The sequence below is a fragment of the Anomaloglossus baeobatrachus genome, chromosome 10 (genome assembly GCF_048569485.1).
Source record: "Anomaloglossus baeobatrachus isolate aAnoBae1 chromosome 10, aAnoBae1.hap1, whole genome shotgun sequence".
Taxonomy (NCBI): domain Eukaryota; kingdom Metazoa; phylum Chordata; class Amphibia; order Anura; family Aromobatidae; genus Anomaloglossus; species Anomaloglossus baeobatrachus.
Genome location: NC_134362.1, coordinates 166,786,167 through 166,805,332, shown reverse-complemented (window position 1 = coordinate 166,805,332; position 19,166 = coordinate 166,786,167). Strand labels below are relative to the sequence as shown.

Genomic DNA, 19,166 nt, shown 5'->3' with positions numbered 1-19,166 from the left:
GCTCCCTGTTACCTGCACTCCTAGCCACAGTACACATCGGGTTAATTACCCGATGTGTACTCCAGCTACGTGTGCAGAGAGAAGGGAGCCGGCACTGACAGCTGAGAGCGGCGGACGCTGGTAACGAAGGTAAATATCGAGTAACCAAGGAAAGGGCTTCTTGGTTACCCGCTGTTTACCGTGGTTACCAGCGTCTTCAGAAGCCGGCTCCTGCTGCCTGCACATTCAGTTGTTGCTGTCTCGCTGTCACAGCATGGATTCATGAAAGATAAATCGTGTCTAACCAACCTGTTGGGGTTCTATGAGGGGGTAAGTGCAAACCTGGATATTGGTAATGCAGCTGATGTGATTTATTTGTACTTTGCAAAGGCATTTGATACTGTACCACATAATAGCCTTATACTAAAGCTCCAGAAGCAAGAACTAGGGGAAACTATATGCAACTGGGTAAGGAATTGGCTAAAAGATAGGAAACATAGAGTAGTCATAAATGGAACATTCTCTAAATGGGCTATAGTCAGCAGTGGGGTGCCGCAGGGATCTGTGCTAGGACCAATTCTTTTTAATCTCTTTATTAATGACCTTGTGGATGGGATTGATAGTAAAGTGTGAGTCTTTGCTGATGACACCAAACTATGTAGGATATTAAAAACTGACCTTGATAGTACAATATTACAAAAAGATCTGGATAAGATGTCAGAATGGGCAGATACTTGGCAAATGAGATTTAATGTTGATAAATGTAAAGTAATGCACCTAGAACGGAGTAATCCTATAACTGCGTATACATTAAATGGAAGTAAACTCGGGACTACAGAACAGGAGAAGGACTTGGGTATTCTCATTACAAATAAGCTGAGCAGCAGCACTCAATGTCAGGCAGCAGCTGCTAAAGCAAACAAGATGCTAGGGTGTATAAAAAGAAAGATTAGATCCCGTGATGCCAACGTATTGTTACCCCTCTATAAATCAATTGTAAGGCCACATCTGGAATATGGGATCCAGTTTTGGGCTCCACATTTTAAAAAGGACATTCAGAAGTTAGAGTCAGTTCAAAGGCGGCAACTAGACTAGACTACAAGGAATGGAGGCCTCCGATATGATGAAAGGTTGAAAAAGTTAGATATGTTTAGCTTAGAAAAAAGACCTCTCAGAGGAGATCTGATTTATATGTATAAATATATGTGTGGTCAATATAAAGGATTGGCACATGACTTATTTCTTCCGAAGACAATACTAAGGACCAGGGGGCATACACTGCGAGTGGAAGAAAAGCGATTCCGGCAGCTAAATAGGAAAGGGTTCTTTACAGTTAGAGCAGTCAGACTGTGGAATGCCGACCACAAGAGGTAGTAAAGGCAGATACTATAACAGCTTTCAAAAAAGGGCTGGATGATTTCCTCACTACACACAACATTGTTGGTTATAAATGACTTTGTGACCAAATGTAGAACTGGTGGAGGAAGTTTGAACTAGATGGACCTAGGTCTTTTTTCAACCTTAGTAACTATGTAACTATGTGCGCTTCACAGCGGGACAGCAACAACTAAAAAATGGTCCAGGACATTCAGCAACAACCAACGACCTCACAGCAGGGGCCAGGTTGTTGCTGGATGGCACACACAGCAGCATCGCTAGCAAGTTGTGCCTCAGCAGCGATGTTGCTAGTGATGTTGCTTAGTGTGACGGTACCTTTAAAGCCTGTAAGGGTTAATACACACGGGTATGTATGTGGTGATATACAGTATATCCAGTGGCACTCAATCATATAAACATACTTGGGCATTGCATTACTGCTGTAATAATATTATAAAAAAGGAGATAAATGCATAGCTAATGTGAATATGAGTTAAAGGACATAGGCATTTCAATATTTGTAAAGAGAGATTCTTAGCTTATGTATTGGAAAAACCATGTGAGCCCGATAACCTCAACAAGGTGATCTCATTATATTGGACCCTAACCTTAAATGCCATTATGTGCAATTAAAAAATGCTACTTTCCCCATGTGACAGCCACGTAGATACATAGTGCCATTTCGAAAAGTAAGTACAGTATAAAAAACAAGTGGTCTATAACACTGGCGGTAATGCTCCATGCCGTCCGAGCAGTGTGATGTTTCCTATTGGCACCTATTGAGTTTTGTATGACTATAATTATTAGCAATATGTTCTTCAGCTGAATCACTTCCTCGGTTTTCTCATTTGCAGCTGCTGAGTCGATTTCCTCCATCAGGTCCTTGAGCTTTGCTTCTCCCGTCTGAGCATCTGACGTAAGAAAACAGTATAAAATAAGACACTGACTTTTACATTGTTCAATAACCCCCTTAACCCCTTCACCCCCAGCCTATTTTCACTTTCTTGACCAGGCCACATTTTTCAATTCTGACAAGTGTCACTTTATGTGGTAATAACTCTAGAATTCTTCAACATATCCCACTATTCTGAGATTATATTTTGTGACGCTTTGTACTTCATGTTAGTGGTACATTTTTGTTGATGTTATTTGTGTTTGTTTATAAAAATATGGAAAATTTGACAAAAAAATTAGAACATTTTTGCAATTTTTAAATTTTCAATTTTATGGCCTAAAACCAGACAGTTACATCGCGCAAAATCATTAATTATTAAACATTTACCACATGTCTACTTTACATGAGCATCATTTTTGAAACTTGATTTTTTTTGTTAGGAATTAGAAGGGTTAAATGTTTGTCAGGAATTTTAAATTTTTCCAACAATTTACAAAATTATTTGTTTAGGGACACATCACATTCAAGTGACTTTGGGGGGCTTATGTGACAAAAGATACCCAAACCCACCATTTTAAAAACTGCACCCATCAAAATGCTCAAAACAACATTCAAGAACTTTATTAATCTTTTTGTTTTTCACAGGAATTAAACCAATATGGAAGGAAAAAAAGAAAAATTTAAATTTGTCCCACAAAAAATGGTTGCTTTAGCCCCAAATTTTCCATTATCACAATGGTAGCTAAAGAAATTGGACTGTGCAATTTGTTATGCAATTTCTCCTGAGTACATCGATACACCATATGTGGTGAACTACTGTTTGGGTGTATAGCAGGGCTTGTTAGGGAAGGAGCAACGTTTTACTTTTAGAAACATTTTTTAATTTACACCCCTGAAGGAATTTATGCAGTGGTGAGAAAAAGGATTGCACAATTTGTTGTGCAATTTCTCCTGAGTACACCCATACACCACATGTGGTGGAGAACTACTGTTTGGGTGTATTGCAGGGCTTGGAAGGGAAGGAGCACCATTTGACTTTTGAAGACATTTTTGAATTTACACCACTGAAAGAATATATGTAGTGATGAGAAAAAGGATTGCACAATTTGGTGTAAATTTCTCCCGAGTACGTCAGTATCCCATATGTGGTGAGAAACTACTGTTTGGTGGCACTGACAGGGCTCGGAAAGCATGGAGCACCATTTGACTTTTGGAACACAAAATTGGTTGCAAAATTGTCATGGGTTTTTCAAGAGTGACAGACAGTCATGTGGTTTCTGGCAGTAGAAGGTCACAATATTTGGCTGCACAAAATGCTCCCTGACTGTCTGTAGTTCCTACTGTTAGTATTTATTGTGCTGTTAGTATTTATTGTACTAAGTAACTTTCCTGTTGGATTTTCATCTATTCCTCTTTAGGATCCACTTATGTCCATCTGTTAATTATCAGTATTCCCCTTGTGCTTATACACTCCCATCTTCCCTGGACTTGTGCTGGTGATCTTTTTCAGTTCATTCTAGCTCTGGCTGCAAGCAGGTGGCTTCTACTCATCTGTGGTAACATTTCTGTTACTTTGCTGAATTTGGGGTTGATTAAGAGCTCATCCCACCAATTCACTATTTAGGGTCCTGCACTAGGGATACCTAGGGTGAGGTATCCGGCATGACACATAGGTGTGGAACCTATCAAGGGTGGTAAGGGACCCCAGGGACTGGCAGTAGGTTTAGTCAGTGGTCACCATCTCCTCCTTACCCAGATGCAAGAGTCTCCTTCCCTTCCCTTTTGCCACTCGATGGGTACTTCCCAGTACAAATCACAGAAAAAACGATCAAAGGGGAGTAACCCGAAAATATAATCACAGAAAAAATACTCCTAAAAATGTTTTCGTTAAACTTTTATTAAATATCAATATATTGAAACATGAAGTGAGGGGGGGGGGGGTTGTTCAGAAAAATATAAAATACCCTAAGGGTCTAAAGTACAATATAAAATAGTCTAGTGGACCAGCCAGCGGTATATCCCAGCAAATGGTGGGAAAGGCTTATATCGCTCCACCAGTCAACTTTACAAATGATGATACATCAATTTTTTAACATTCATTGCAGAAACATTTTTAATACACAATTATTATCATCCAGATCCAATAATTAACCATGCATTGAAAAAGACACTTACATAAAATGTAAATTTATAGATAGATTTGGCATATATCTCTCAAATACAGAAACTTGAACTATATGTATTATTGGTAGGACAGTGTAAGAAAATATAATTATAGAGTACTGTAGTGGGATAAAATAAACATACAGTATTCCTTTATGTCAAAAAAAGCATAAACAAGTTAGCCCCAAGAAGTATTACCCAACGCGTTTCGCCTCCTTGGGTGGAGGTTCATCAGGGGTATAAATTTTACATATGTTCCATGTGAGCCCTGTGTTGTGAAATATTTCATCAGAGTGAGGCTATATTTATGAATGGAAAAGAGGTCCCACTGATGAATTCTATTACATTGTAAAAATATCTTTTATTTGAAGAATGAGAATCTAAACTGATATATTACAACATGTGATACACTATGGAACATATGTAAAATTTATACCCCTGATGAACCTCCACCCAAGGAGGCGAAACGCGTTGGGTAATACTTCTTGGGGCTAACTTGTTTATGCTTTTTTTGACATAAAAAGAATACTGTATGTTTATTTTATCCCACTACAGTACTCTATAATTATATTTTCTTACACTGTCCTACCAATAATACATATAGTTCAAGTTTCTGTATTTGAGAGATATATGCCAAATCTATCTATAAATTTACATTTTATGTAAGTCTCTTTTTCAATGCATGGTTAATTATTGGATCTGGATGATAATAATTGTGTATTAAAAATGTTTCTGCAATGAATGTTAAAAAATTGATGTATCATCATTTGTAAAGTTGACTGGTGGAGCGATATAAGCCTTTCCCACCATTTGCTGGGATATACCGCTGGCTGGTCCACTAGACTATTTTATATTGTACTTTAGACCCTTAGGGAATTTTATATTTTTCTGAACAACCCCCCCCCCCCCCTCACTTCATGTTTCAATATATTGATATTTAATAAAAGTTTAACGAAAACATTTTTAGGAGTATTTTTTCTGTGATTATATGTACTTCCCAGTACCTAGCGTGACATTATCACCAGCCATACAAAACAAAAATCTGAGATACATAGGGTTTTTTTTTTTCTCAAAATTTGGAAACTTACCTTAGGTGCATTGTCTCTGAGAACCAGGAGGATTGGCCATCTTATATATGTGGCACCCCAGGGTTCAGTTGCCACAAATATACCTGTACCTGGGGCAGGGAAGGATCTCAACATCAGGTAATCCCACATACAACATTTCCAGGGGGAGCTCTACAAGCTGAGTTCAGGTGAGGTCCCCTTTGAAATCCAGGTTTGGAGGCAGAGTTAAAAACACAGTTGACAGTTGGAGAAAAGGAGACTGTGCGAGCAGAGAGTGAGGGAAAACATCAAAATGGAGAGGGCTGTGCTTAGCCCGTACGAGTAACTGTGTGAGCGCCTGAGGGGTCAGGAGTGAGGCAAAAGAGGAGGTGGAGCCAGATCGGTTCATCCCCAAAGGAACAGCGCTGATTACCGGACACCAGCGTCTGAGATTGTGAGAGATCTAATCTACCCAGCAATGAAGACCGGAGGCCAGGGAGACTCCAGATCTCCTGGCCGCAGCAGTACCTGAAGGCAAAGCCACTACACAGAGCTTAGGGACCGCAGTGAGTACAGCAGTGCCCCTTAGAGAAGCTCCCGCCGCCTGCCATACAGGTGAAGACAGTGAGAGAGGGAAGGTATAGCTACAGGCAGCCTAGTACCAAGGAGAAACAGCGCAGCAGGGAGGCCACACAACTGACCTGGTGCAGAGATCCTGAACTGTTCCCAGATCACCCAAAAACTGTCACATCAGAAACTGAACCCATTTTTAATAACACCTGCAAGTAAAACCTGGTCAGAGTTAATGAATTGGTGTGACGCACTTTATTTCTTCATCTGAGGAGCCATAGGTTGCTGCACTAAAGGGACAGTTGAAAAGGCTGTGAGGAAAAACTGCCATATCTGTGTACTGCTAAAACTGCCCTGGGGATCCTGCTTCACCTACGGGAAGCGTAAACAACTGGCTGCCTAACCATCATCCCGGAGGTCTGACCTGCAGCCCCAGTAACCATACTGGAACCGTAGGTGGCGTCACAAAATACTTTTATTTTTTTTTTTATTTTTTTTTCTTTATTAACTTTCAGCGACCACCAGGGCCACGTGACCGGGCACAGGCCCCCGTGACATAATCCCATTAACCAACACCCGGAACAGAGTACCCCACGGCCCTTGGGCGGGTCAGCTTTTGGCGTCACGAACAGGATTTGGACAAGGCCCAGTAACCCTGGGTAACATGTGCCTTGAAAACTGTTTAATAATAACTGAACTTTGCCGCCATTTTGAGCATTTGAAAAATTAACTGCGCCACAGCGAGGATGGAGATGCAAGGCGATGCTGATGCCGCTGAAGCAGCTGCAACACCTGAAGCTGTAGCCCCGATCATGCCGCTTGCTCTGCCGTATGTCCCGGGGGCGACATGGTTACCGCAATATGCTGGGGAACCGAATACCCTAGCTGAATTTAGTGAAAAGATATGCAATTTCCTGGATATATACTCTATGACTGACAAGTGCAGTCATAGAGTGCAGCAGAGCGAGAGGTTAAATCCTGGCTGAATACAAATAAAAGGACAATAACCCAGATATTTGCTCATTTAAAAGCTGCTTTTGAAACTCGTACTGTAGCTGAGCTAAGAATGAGGTTTTACAACTGCAAACAAAGACCGCAGGATAGCATATGGGATTATGCATTGAACCTTCAGGAGGCGCTGCGGGCTGTAAAGCAGGTGGACCCTGAAAATGCACGAGAGGCAGATAAATTGTTAATTGAACAATTTCTTGAGGAGCTACATTCACCAATCCATCAAACACAGCTGCGTCTATGGGTCATGGAGCATCCGAGTCTAGACTTTGTAATTCTGAAGAACCGGGCCATTAGAGCGCTGCGAGTCCCTGTGACTACAGACCCCGCACCTCAATCGCGGCAAGCCATCACCTCTCCCTCAGAGGTGGTGCCCCTTTCCTTAACTCCAGCAGAAATCAATGCACAGACTGTAATACCTGGAGCCTCTCATGACTTGCGTTCCCAGGTACAGCAGGTGACAAAAGATGTGACCTTGCTCCTAAAGGCCATGCAACTCCAGCAGAAACCGCAGTCGTCAGGGAGAATCCAGTTGGCTGACAGCCCTGAGGACGTCCCGTGGATGCGAGGAAGGAGGAACCCGCCGCCCAGAGGAAGACCCAACGATCGCTGCGACTCGTCAGGGCAGCCTATCTGCCACCATTGTAACGAGGCGGGCCACTTTGCCAGGTCATGTCCTTTAAAATCAGCGACTCCTGGGGCAGCGGGCCGATCACCAGGAATAAAACAACCAGGCCCATCGAACTGGTGAGATAGATATGTGGGAGGACGGCCATTCCTATCTATCGTGCTAGATGGCATTCCCAAATTTGCTCTATTGGACACTGGCTCATGTCGCGGGCGGGGAGGAGGGTGTCAGCACACCGCGCTCACCCCTTCTGCTCGGGTCCGGCAGCTGCTCAGTGGTGGCTCGAGCCGTGGGCCGGATCCCGGGGTTTCTCGAGCGACACTCCTCGCCCATGAGTGAAAGGGGGTTTGTGGTTGGGTGTGGGGATTGTTATAGTTCGTGACGCCACCCACGGTTGTGGTGATTTCACCACCGCTGCTCTGTACGGGGCTCCCGGGGATGGTGATGCGGAGCAGCCAGGTGTTGTGTTGCCCCTCCGTGGGTAGGGGTTGGTGATCCCGGGGCCCGGTGATGGGGAAGTAGGTGCGGGGCCTGATGGGCGCAGGGACGCGGGGCAGCGCTGTGCCTTGCGGCACTGTGGTACTCACTCAGCCTGAGACACGGACACAGTTTGTACGGTAAACCAAACGGCTGGTAGGACGGTCCCACAGACGGCTGCACCTGCACTCCTGGTAGGTGACGGTGATGTCCCTCTTCCATGCACCTATTTTTGACTTGTGGTAGCGGTGGATTCCCTCCGGTTACCCGCTCCCCGACTGCAATCTGGGCCGGAGGAGCTCTACACTTTGCCCGCAGGCGCTGGCCCTGAGAAACTGGTGCCCTGGCGGTGGCGGTGTCTCTCTGCTTCAGGTTGGGCTGTTGCCTTCAATCGGGACTTGGTTGTTGGGGGATCTGCGTCCCCGTCACTGACGGATTCGGCAAATTTGTCGACTCCTAGCCTTGCCGGGGTCCGAGAGGCCCCTGCCCTGGTGCTGACTGTCCTTCGGAACACTGCTCCAGACCACCGGGCACACAGCCAACGGGGTCCTTCCAGGAACTTCCAAACGGTCCCCCTCCAGACAGTCACCGCCGTCGCTGACCTTGCTGATCTGGCCCTCCACAAAGCTGGACCCTTCAGGCTTTCTTTCTACTTGTCACTTCACTCGCTTTCCTCCTTTTCCACTTTTCTTTCCTTCACTTTCACTTAGCTGTTTACTTTTGCCCTGTCTAGACTACTCCTCCACTCCTTCCACTTCCTCCTCCCTGACTAGACTTCCTTACTCCAGCTCTTCCCTGAGCTGTCTGCCTGGTTTTTCCCGCCTCCAGAGCTGTGACCTCCTTGGTGGGCGGAGCCAACCGCCTGGTCCACCCCCTGGTGTGGATCACCAGCCTCTGGAGGAAGGCAACAAGGATTTCTGGTTAGCATTGATGTGCCTACCTGGAGTGTGGGGTGTGGTGGTGTTGTGACCCGTGTCCCCTGGCTTGCCCAGGGCGACACACTCACAGGTGACGATGATCCCGCATATCCTTTACAAAAGATTTTGCGCCGATTCTGAGCTCACTCGCCCAGACCCAGACCTTACTATATATGCTGTTAATGGACAGCCGGTATCACAAGTAAGGTACAAGGAGGTGACGATAAAGGTGGGAGGGAGGAGCTAAAGGGCCAAGGACTTGTGGTGGATACTGATTGTCAAGAAAGAAATCCAACAATAATATTAGCCACTAATGTTGTTGAAAATTGTCTAGGAGAAGTTCTTTTCTTACTCCAGCAGGTTGCAGAAACTGCCAGCATCGGGCAGCAGAGGGTCCTACAGAAAGAAATTAAGGCCCTTCTGCAGAGACAACAGATAGAGTTGTCTGGTGGAGAAAACGGCAGTGTACGAGTAAGCGACCTATTCCCCATTGTGTTACCCCCAAGAAGTGAAGTGATGATTTGGTGTTGGGCAGCTATAGGCCTCAGAGGGCAGGATTACCAGGCAATTGTAGAGCCCATGTACTCAGATAGTAGGCCCACAGTCCTGACAGCCAGGGAGATAGTTGATGTACGCAAAGGGAGGGTACCTGTACGGGTTTTAAACTGTGGAGAGGAAGAGGTCAAGCTACCCAGATATGCTACTGTTGCCAAGTTGTTCACTGTCAACAACAACTCAATTCAGGCAGTGGAACCCTTGACCCTGTCCGACCAGGCAGAGGACAAAAGCTCCAAGGGACAACTGGAGGACTGGAGTCAGAAGCTGCATGTCGGCACCGATTCCACCCCTTCTTACCGAAGGCACGGAGTTTATCGGGTCGTGAAGGAATATGAACGGGTTTTTAGTAAGCATCCATTAGACTTTGGACGGATAAAAGGGGTACACCATCGCATACCCGCGGGAGACCATCGACCTATAAAAGAGAGATACAGGCCTATACTACCGGCTCACTATCAGTGTGCTAAAGATATGTTACGGGAAATGAAGGAGGCTGGGGTTATTAGAGATAGTTGTAGCCCCTGGTCAGCCCCACTTGTCCTGGTAAGAAAGAAAGATGGCACAATGAGGATGTGCATTGATTATAGGCAGATAAACCGCATAACACACAAGGATGCTTACCCGTTGCCCAGCATTGAGGAATCACTTGCTGCACTGAAAGCTGCTAATTTCTTTTCCACCTTAGATCTTACCAGTTGGTATTGGCAGGTTTCGGTGGCAGAAGAAGATCGGGAGAAGACCACATTCACAACGCCGATGGGTCTGTGTGAGTTCAACAGCATGCCGTTTGGACTCTGCAATGCACCAGGAACGTTCCAAAGGCTAATGGAGTGTTGCCTGGGACACTGAAAATTTGAGACTGTACTGATATATCTTGATGACGTCATCATGTATTCCAAGACGTATGAGGAACATCTGGAGCACCTGGCTGAGGTGTTTGAAGCATTGTCAAAGTTTGGTATGAAACTAAATCCTTCAAAATGCCATTTGCTGAAGCCGAAGGTTCAGTATCTTGGGCATGTGGTCAGTGCGGACGATGTGGCACCAGACCCTGAAAAGGTCACTGCTATCAGAGACTGGCCGAAGCCACCGACCACCAAGGAGGTTCGTCAGTTCATGGGGCTGGTAGGATACTACAGGAGGTTCATAAAGGACTTCACAAAAATAGCGGCGCCTTTGCAAGATCTCCTGGTAGGCCAGACCAAAAAGAGCAAGACTTCCAGCCCTCCGTTTGAATGGGGTGAGAAAGAAGAAGACTCCTTCAAGCACATGAAGTGGGCCCTGACCAGTGAGGAAATCTTGGCCTATCCTGATTATAATCTACCGTTCGTGCTGTACACAGATGCCAGTAATGTGGGATTGGGAGCTGTGCTGTCGCAGGTGCAGAATGGTAAAGAACGAATAATTGCCTTTGCAAGCAGGAAGCTCCGTCCTACAGAAAATTACAACTCGTTCAAGCTAGAATTCCTGGCCTTAGTCTGGGCTGTCACTGAAAGATTCAAGCACTACCTGGCGTCTGCGAAGTTTACCATATTTACGGATAACAACCCGCTTACTCACTTGGACTCCGCAAAGCTAGGTGCACTAGAGCAGCGATGGATGGCCCGGTTGTCAAACTATGACTTCACCATCAAATATCGGGCAGGCCGCAAAAACGCCAATGCTGATGCATTGTCGAGAATGCCCCATTTATCAGATGCAAGAGAAGACTCGGATGAGCTAGAAGAGATAGAGCTGCCGGCTTTTCACCACAACAGTGCATCCCAGTGTAACCAACGTGTTAAAGGCAAACGCCAAGAGGCCATGCTGAAACCGTTACCTTACCACGGGTGGGAAGAAACGCAAGACAGCGATCCGGCTGTTCGCCTAGTTAAAGAGCTATTAACCCAACCAGACTCAAGTCTTAACCCAGATGCCCCACCGGAAGCGCAGCACCTGGGGAAGGAAAAGAGCAGATTGTTCATCTAAAGGGGTAGGCTATGCAGACATTACATCAACCCCCGAACCTATGAGAGGGTGTGGCAAATAGTGGTACCAAAGAGAGATGTTCAGATGGTGCTGGAAGCGTACCATGACGGAGCAGGACACTTTGGATGGAAGAATCTTGAGGTACTGTTACGCAACAGATTCTATTGGGTTGGCATGAGAACTACCATTGAGAACTGGTGCCGAAACTGTGGCCCATGCAACCTGAGAAGAAAGGACCGTGACAGTCAAAGAGCTCCATTACAACCAATTGTCACCAAGCAGCTACTGGAACTTGTAGCCTAGGATCATGTGAAATTGACACCCAGTAGATCCGTCAAGCTTATTGCGCCTGCAGGTCTTTTTGCATGAACTTTTGCATCTTCTTGAACTTTTATTGACATATGGACCAATGGACCACAGGACTGGTAGTGGTCAAGAACTTTCTTATATATACTATACTCACAGTTTGCAGTGGAAGGACTGCATTTCTTCATTTTATTGTAATTTTTATTTTTTTAAGACTTTGTACTACTCTTTATTGTCGCTAATGTTTTATAAGTTTGTGTTTCCAGTCCAGGAGTGCTGAATTTAACTAAGGGAAATGTGGCACCCCAGGGTTCAGTTGCCACACATATACCTGTACCTGGGGCAGGGAAGGATCTCAACATCAGGTAATCCTACATACAACATTTCCACTCCAATCCTGGAGAGGGAGCTCTACAAGCTGAGTTCAGGTGAGGTCCCCTTTGAAATCCAGGTTTGGAGGCGGAGTTAAAAACACAGTTGACAGTTGGAGAAAAGGAGACTGTTCGAGCAGAGAGTGAGGGAAGACATCAAAATGGAGAGGGCAGTGCTTAGCCCGTACGAGTAACTGTGTGACCGCCTGAGGGATCAGGAGTGAGGCAAAAGAGGGGGGCACAGGCCCCCGTAACATAATCCCATTAACCAACACCTGGAACCGAGTACCCCACGGCCCTGGGGCGGGTCATATACTATTGTCCAAATTTTGCTTTAAATAATCTTCACCAGAAGTCTACTGGGGAAGTCACCTTTCTTTGAGGCATACGGTTTTCTTCCGCAACTTTGTACCTTTAATGGTAGGGGTGCTTCGGGAGTTCCTGAGGAGCGTTTTACCTCATTGCTCTCTTCTGTATGGCAATGGGTTCAGAGTAATTTGAAGCTCATGGGAGACAGATACAAATGTATGGCTGACAAAAACCGCTTGCCAGGTCGGGACCTAAGTGTGAATGACTATGTGTGGTTATGGACCAGGAATATAAAGTTGAAAATGTATTCCTGGAAACTGGGGCCTAGGTTTATTGGTCCCCATAAAATACCCACTGTCATTAACCCAGTAGCATTTTTTTTGGAGTTACTTCAGGCTCTTACGATCCATAATGTGTTCCACCGGTTACTACTCAACTAGTATGTGGAATTTTGGAGCCATTCCACTTGTTGCTGGCGCCAATCATGGTTGATGGTAATTTGGAGTTTCAAATGGCCAAAATTGTTGACTCTCGTTTTCTATGTTGTTCCCTCCAATACTTTTGCATTGGAGGGGTTATGGACCAGAGTAGAGGATGTGGGTCCCAGCATCGGATGTGAATGCTACAAGATTGGCTCATTCATTTCATGCTGCTCATTCAGACAGGCCTGGTCCTGAGTGTCCGGAGACCACTCGTAGAAGCAGGGGTACTGTCATGGGTGTGTCACGGGTGACAGACAGTCATGGGGTTTCTGGCAATAGAAAGTCACAGCGTTTGCCTGTGCAAAATGCTCTGTGACTTTCTATTATTCCTGCTGTTAGCATTCATTGCACTAAGTAGCTTTCCAGCTGGGTTTTCATCTCTTCTGCATTAGGACCCATTCTGTCCAAATGCTCATTATCAGTATTTTCCATGTGCTTATTACTTCCATCTTCTCTGAACTTGTGCTGGTGATATTATTCAGTTCATTCAAGCTCTGTTTGCAAGCAGGTGGCTTATACTCAGGTGTGGAGTTGTTGCTGAAACTCTGCTGAACCTCTACCTGAGTCATCTGCGGATTAGTTGTTCATGCACCATTTCTCCTGTATGTCCTTCTTGTTATCTGCTTTAGTGTTTAGTGGGGTTGATGAAGAACTCATCTCATCCATTACCTATTTAAGGCCCAACACTAGGGATACCTAGGGTCAGATATTCGGATCAGCGAATGGGTGTGTAACCTATCTAGGGTGGTGGGGGACCCCAGGGACCAGTAGTAGGTTGTGTCAGGGGTCACCATCTTCCCCTTCCCTAGAACAAATGCTATTCGTCCGTGGTTTTTCAAGTTTTGTTTTTACTTTGTTTATTCTGCAGTAAAAATGACCTGGGGGTGTGATTCTGCAGGTCACTCTGATTACTGCAGTACCAAACTTGTCAAGGTTTATTGCACAGGTGTTGGAATTATTCATCACCTGTGTATATGATTAAATTATTACCTGTGTAATACTAAGGAAATCATGAAAACATGCACTGTTAGTGGGCCTTGAGGACTGGATTTGGGGAACAATGTATTACATGATTCCAGGGATATTAGCTTTTTATCCTGTACATATTTTACAGCCTTTACCAAGAGGGCGCTGCTCACAGAGTACAGCCTAAAGACACACCCCAGAGGATCCTGTGAGCTATGCCCCTTTGCAAAGAACATACAAATTAGAACTAAATAAAAATAGGAATAAAATAAGAACAAATACTGGCCACTTTTGACCCAGTGACCGGTCTTTTTAAATTATTTTTCACTTGGTACTGTCATATCTTCTCTACTATGTACAATGTGTATTCAAAATAGGGAACCACCAGAATATCTATGAATTTTAGGATGATCCAAGTAAGACTAGTCAAGAGAGTATGTGCAATGAGTCTCCGCCAACTTGAATACAGCTGGTGTAACTATGGTCTGTAGTAGTTTCTAATTTCTGGTTCCCGAGATGTTTTAAGACTAGAACCTCAGTATAGTTCAACAGTCTCAAATTGTTGTGCCATTGTCGGACTGATCCATAAGGATACTGTTATAAATGTTATAAACCAAAGAAAGGTACAGGGAGAAATAAAACCTACAACACTGCAATCACACCTACACCCTACTATGCAGACTAGAGAACCACTAGCCACAGAACTAAAAACACCAAATTGGGTCTGAAAGGCCATCGAGTGGTTTCATATTCCTCTTGGGGAACCAGAGGGGAGGCACAGCTAACCAAGAGAGGGGAAATGTATAGAAGTAGAAGGGGATCCAACGTGAGGAAACTTAAAGCAAGTGCACAAGGGGGGAAAAGCGGAGAAGGAATAGTATAAATGACAGCAAGAGAAACCTCCCACCAGTCTAACTGAAGAGAGATGAAAGGTGTTGGCAAGGCAAATAAGAAAACTAAGAGAAGCCATACAAACTCCTTAGCAATTATCCACCCAGGAATATAGCCAGCAAAGAAGGTGAGTATAAATAGCCCCACCTGTGAAGTGATAGGACAGAGACAAAATAAGAACGTGAGAAACATCTGACTAACGCCAAACAATTGAAGAAAAGGGTAAGGGAACCATGGGCAGTTGGACAGGGACCGATAAGGCTTTGGCTCAGCAAGGAAGGAAAAAACTGATCACGCAGCATGAGGGCACTGAATTGGGTCCCGAAACTGAGGCGTGAGAGCTACATTCACAGTGTCTATTTTCATGTCTATAAAACAATTCAACCATTTGTAATAAAGCCTCATGAGCGTGTAATGGAAGAACAGATCGGAAAAGAACACATATTCCATTTTTTACAGATGCATTAAAAATGCATGTGTACCGCCCCGCGCTTGGCTGCAGCTGAGCTGCTCAGATCTGGGCTCGTCGGTGGGTGGCTCAAGCGCCTCCGGACCCGGGGTCACTTCGCTCTGAAAGGGGACTGGCGCTTTGGAGGGGACGTAGGTTTACGGCCGGGACCGTGGTTTGGTTAAGTTCGTGACGCCACCCACGGGTTGTGGTGAATATGGACACCACCGCTGCTGTTTACTGGGCACCCGGGGGAGATGTTGCGCAGCAAGGTGTTAACCCCTTTGTGAGTAGGGGTGATGGCCCCAGGACCCGTTGGGGGGTAGGTGTTGGTGTGCGGCGGTGCAGGGCGGTCTTCCCGGCTCCTGCAGGCTGAGGCCACCATCTGCCTCCTAGCCAAAGGTGTCCAGGCTGTAACCCAGACACCTGTCAGACTTTACTCCTCTACTCCACTTTACTGCTCCACTCTACTCCTCTCCCCAAACTAATTTGTTTTGTTTTCCCGCCTCAGGCTCTCTGAACTCCTCGGTGGGCGTGGCCATCCACCTGGCTCCGTCCCCTGGTGTGAACATCAAGCCCTGAGGGGGGGGTGACTAGGGTTTTAAGGTTGGCTGATGACACCTTTTTAGGGGACAGGTGTTGTGCAGGGGCCTATCTGTGACTACCTGACTAGTCCAGGGCGTCACACATGTGTATATGGCGCTGTATGTCTTGTATTGGCTTGTGTCCTGTACTTTTTTAAAAACAGCACAAAAACAAGAAAAACTATTGAATAAAGCCTAGGTAAAACATTATTGGAGCAGAGGATGAGTTGGGAGCATACATGTCCTGAAAAACCGGTCAGTGCTGACTATTATTTTTCCACATGATGTTCTCACCTTGCCGCATGTCAAGAAATGCCTTTCATAAAACTCACCTGGATCCGGCGTTGTCTCCGTATCTGAGAACTTCATTCTCTTGAAACATAGAATTCTTGATAGATGCTTAACAAATACAATCTCTACCCAAGGGGGGACATCTGCTTCAATTTCAGACAGCATAAGGATGTGGGACGTCAATATGGACTCAAGAATACTGACCACCATGGCAGCCATACATAAGATGCAAAAAATACCTGTTAACGACACATTAAAGTTGTATTAACTGAACTGCCCAATGGAAAATATCCCAAAAATATATAAAAACACATAAAAAGTAAAAAGTTTTCCTTCCATTTACAAATGCTTAAAAACATCAATTTACTTGTGGTTCTCCTGATGAAGATGTGAGTATTAGTGATGAGCGAGTGTAATCATTACTATTCGCTGCTCACACGGATAGTATAGTATTTGGGTTTCTCATAATATTGCGAGTTTTTGTGTACTTGCCGCGCAATATTCGTATGTACTGCCCAGCAGGTTTGGCGCCTGATTTGCAGCCACTAAATATGCTGGGATTTTTAACCAATCACAGTAATTCCGCAGCCATCTTAGTTGTGGCATTACTGTGATTGGCTGGCCTTGCAGCGTCATAGGGTCTATAAAAGCCCTTCCACCTCCATTTTGCGCACATTGCACCCGGAGCCAGCATTGTATCAGCATAACGACAGAGCAAGCAGCTACCAGGGAGAGTGTTTAGGCCACCTAATAACACAAAAGAACTTTTCAGGGCTACCTGCAGTGTATACTAGGTCAGTGTAGTGTAGGGAGGGAGAGATTTTCGAGCAGGGACAGAGTTTAAAGGAGTCTGTCACTACCTCCATGGTACCAGAATACAATAGCTCTTTTAAGAGCTGAAACCACTGAACAAGCTCACAGTACAGGGAGGGGAGATTGTGGATTAGGTAGGGAGCGGTTAAACTGTTCTTCCAGTGTCCATATAAGAACCACTCTTGTCAGAGGCAGAGCTCTTTTTTTCCAGCACACAGTGTGAAGGTAGCCTGGGCTATAGGTTGTTTGTTCAAACGTAATAAGATTATCTGTGTATGTAAATAATCAAAATATAGATATCATTGCATAATTATCTGTGTGTCTATATAACAATTGCACAGACACCATAATATGATTCTAAGCTGTATGGTCAAGAAAGAGTTAACCAAGGACAAATTTACAAACCATGAACAGAGAAGGTATTCATGATGAGTAAAAGTCTTATCAGTGGTTTCACACAAAGAAGGAATGTATCTGTGGGATGAAATGTGTGTTCCTACACTCCCCATCCCTCCCTATGTGGCTTCGGTGTATGAGAAAAGACAGATTTTGATACTTTCGAACATGTCTGAAAGTTAAAATGTTATACTAAATCTGAGCTATAGAATACACGAGTCAGTCCCCTGTACTGGCTCAAAACAGGGCACACGTCTCGTTGTGATCATTGTCTGAGTTATTTAATATATCTGCGCAGATAGCTAATTTGGTCCCGTCCTTTGAATTGCCCTGAACAAAGACTCCATTAGCAGTATAACCCAAATTTCTCCCTTGTCAACAGAGTAGCCATTTTGTGCTGCCTCTTCTTTAAAAGCACTGGTACTTTTTTCCCCACTATTTTTGGGGTCACAGCTTGGTTTGTGCCGTTCACATCAGCCACATTAATACGCTGCTAGTGGGCTTGCCAAATACAAAGCAGTACTACCAGCATTTTGTGCTGCCTGATACACTAAACACACCGTTCCTGTTTACTTGCTATTTTTGGGGTCACAGCTTGGCTTTTGCTATCTACGTCAGCCACTTTAATACGTTGCTAGTGGGCTTGCCAAATACCAAGCAGTACTACTGGCATTTTGTGCTGCCTGATACACTAAATGCATCGGTCCTGTTTCCTCAATATTGAGGGAGTCACAGCTTGGCTTGCGCTGTCCACATCAGCCACATTAATACTTTGCTAGAGGGCTTGTCAAATACAAAGCAGTACTACTAGCATTTTGGGCTGTCTGATACACTAAATGCACTGGTCCTGTTTCGACAATATTTTGGGGGTCACACATTTTGTCTTGTGACATCCACATCAGCCACATTAATACGGTACTAGTGGGCTTGCCAAATACGAAACAGTACTACTAGCATTTTGGCCTGCCTAGTACAAAGTACTAAATGGTACTTTTTGCCACAATATATTTGGGGTTAAAGTCTGCTTGGCTTGGACCATCAACATCTGTAAATATGTCACCAAAACCCAAATTGACAAAACAGACAGTTTTTAAGGGACAGGGACGTGGGCGTGATGTTGTCAGGGGCGGGCGACAAGGCACTGAGTCTGTGTCCAGTCAGAAGAAGCTTGATGCATCCACTATATTCTTTGCCAAATTTCCCGGTCTGGAACGTAAACGTATGTGGGAGCCAGAAGAGTGAGAGCAGATTCTATCTTGGATGGCAGACAAGGCCTCTTCGCATTTCTCATGCAGCAACAAATCTTCCACAATCACACAGTGTACTGTGGATACACAGAAGGCCGACCCATCCAATCTTCAACCTGGTCCTCCTTCCATCCCCCATCATCAGTCACAGGAGACATATGACCCAAAGTGTTACGTCCCCACCGGATACCGCTCCAGCGACTTCTACTTCAATCACCAGGCGACGGCGTGTTCCTGCCATGGATAGTGCTGGTGGTGAGAGAGGAGTCGATGCCAGCGGCACTGATGGGCACAGGCTCCGCTCATCCACTGGGCTGGGTTTCCTTGGGATCTGCACTGGCTGACTGTAGGTGGAATGTGGCTTCCAGCTGAAGTTACCATTATTCAGCTACAACCAATGGGAAGACACCACAACTTTCGTATTTCCCCTCCTGTCTGCTGACCACTGCCGCAGATAGATCAGTATTCCTGGT

The 19,166-nt window shown here is 45.1% G+C and overlaps 1 protein-coding gene across 2 annotated transcripts in view; it reads right to left on the bottom strand.

The window, feature by feature from the left end:
- Positions 1 to 210: 210 nt before the first annotated feature.
- LOC142255298 (5-hydroxytryptamine receptor 3A-like) overlaps positions 211 to 19,166 on the bottom strand; it is a 101,368-nt gene continuing 82,412 nt past the window's right edge. For both annotated transcript variants that reach the window (XM_075326836.1, XM_075326835.1), the window contains exons 7-8: positions 16,279 to 16,476; positions 211 to 2,267 (exon numbers count right to left, since the gene is read on the bottom strand). In XM_075326836.1, coding sequence (XP_075182951.1) covers positions 1,996 to 2,267; positions 16,279 to 16,476 — 470 coding nt within the window. In that variant the 3' untranslated portion in view covers positions 211 to 1,995. The remainder of the gene's footprint in view (positions 2,268 to 16,278; positions 16,477 to 19,166) is intronic.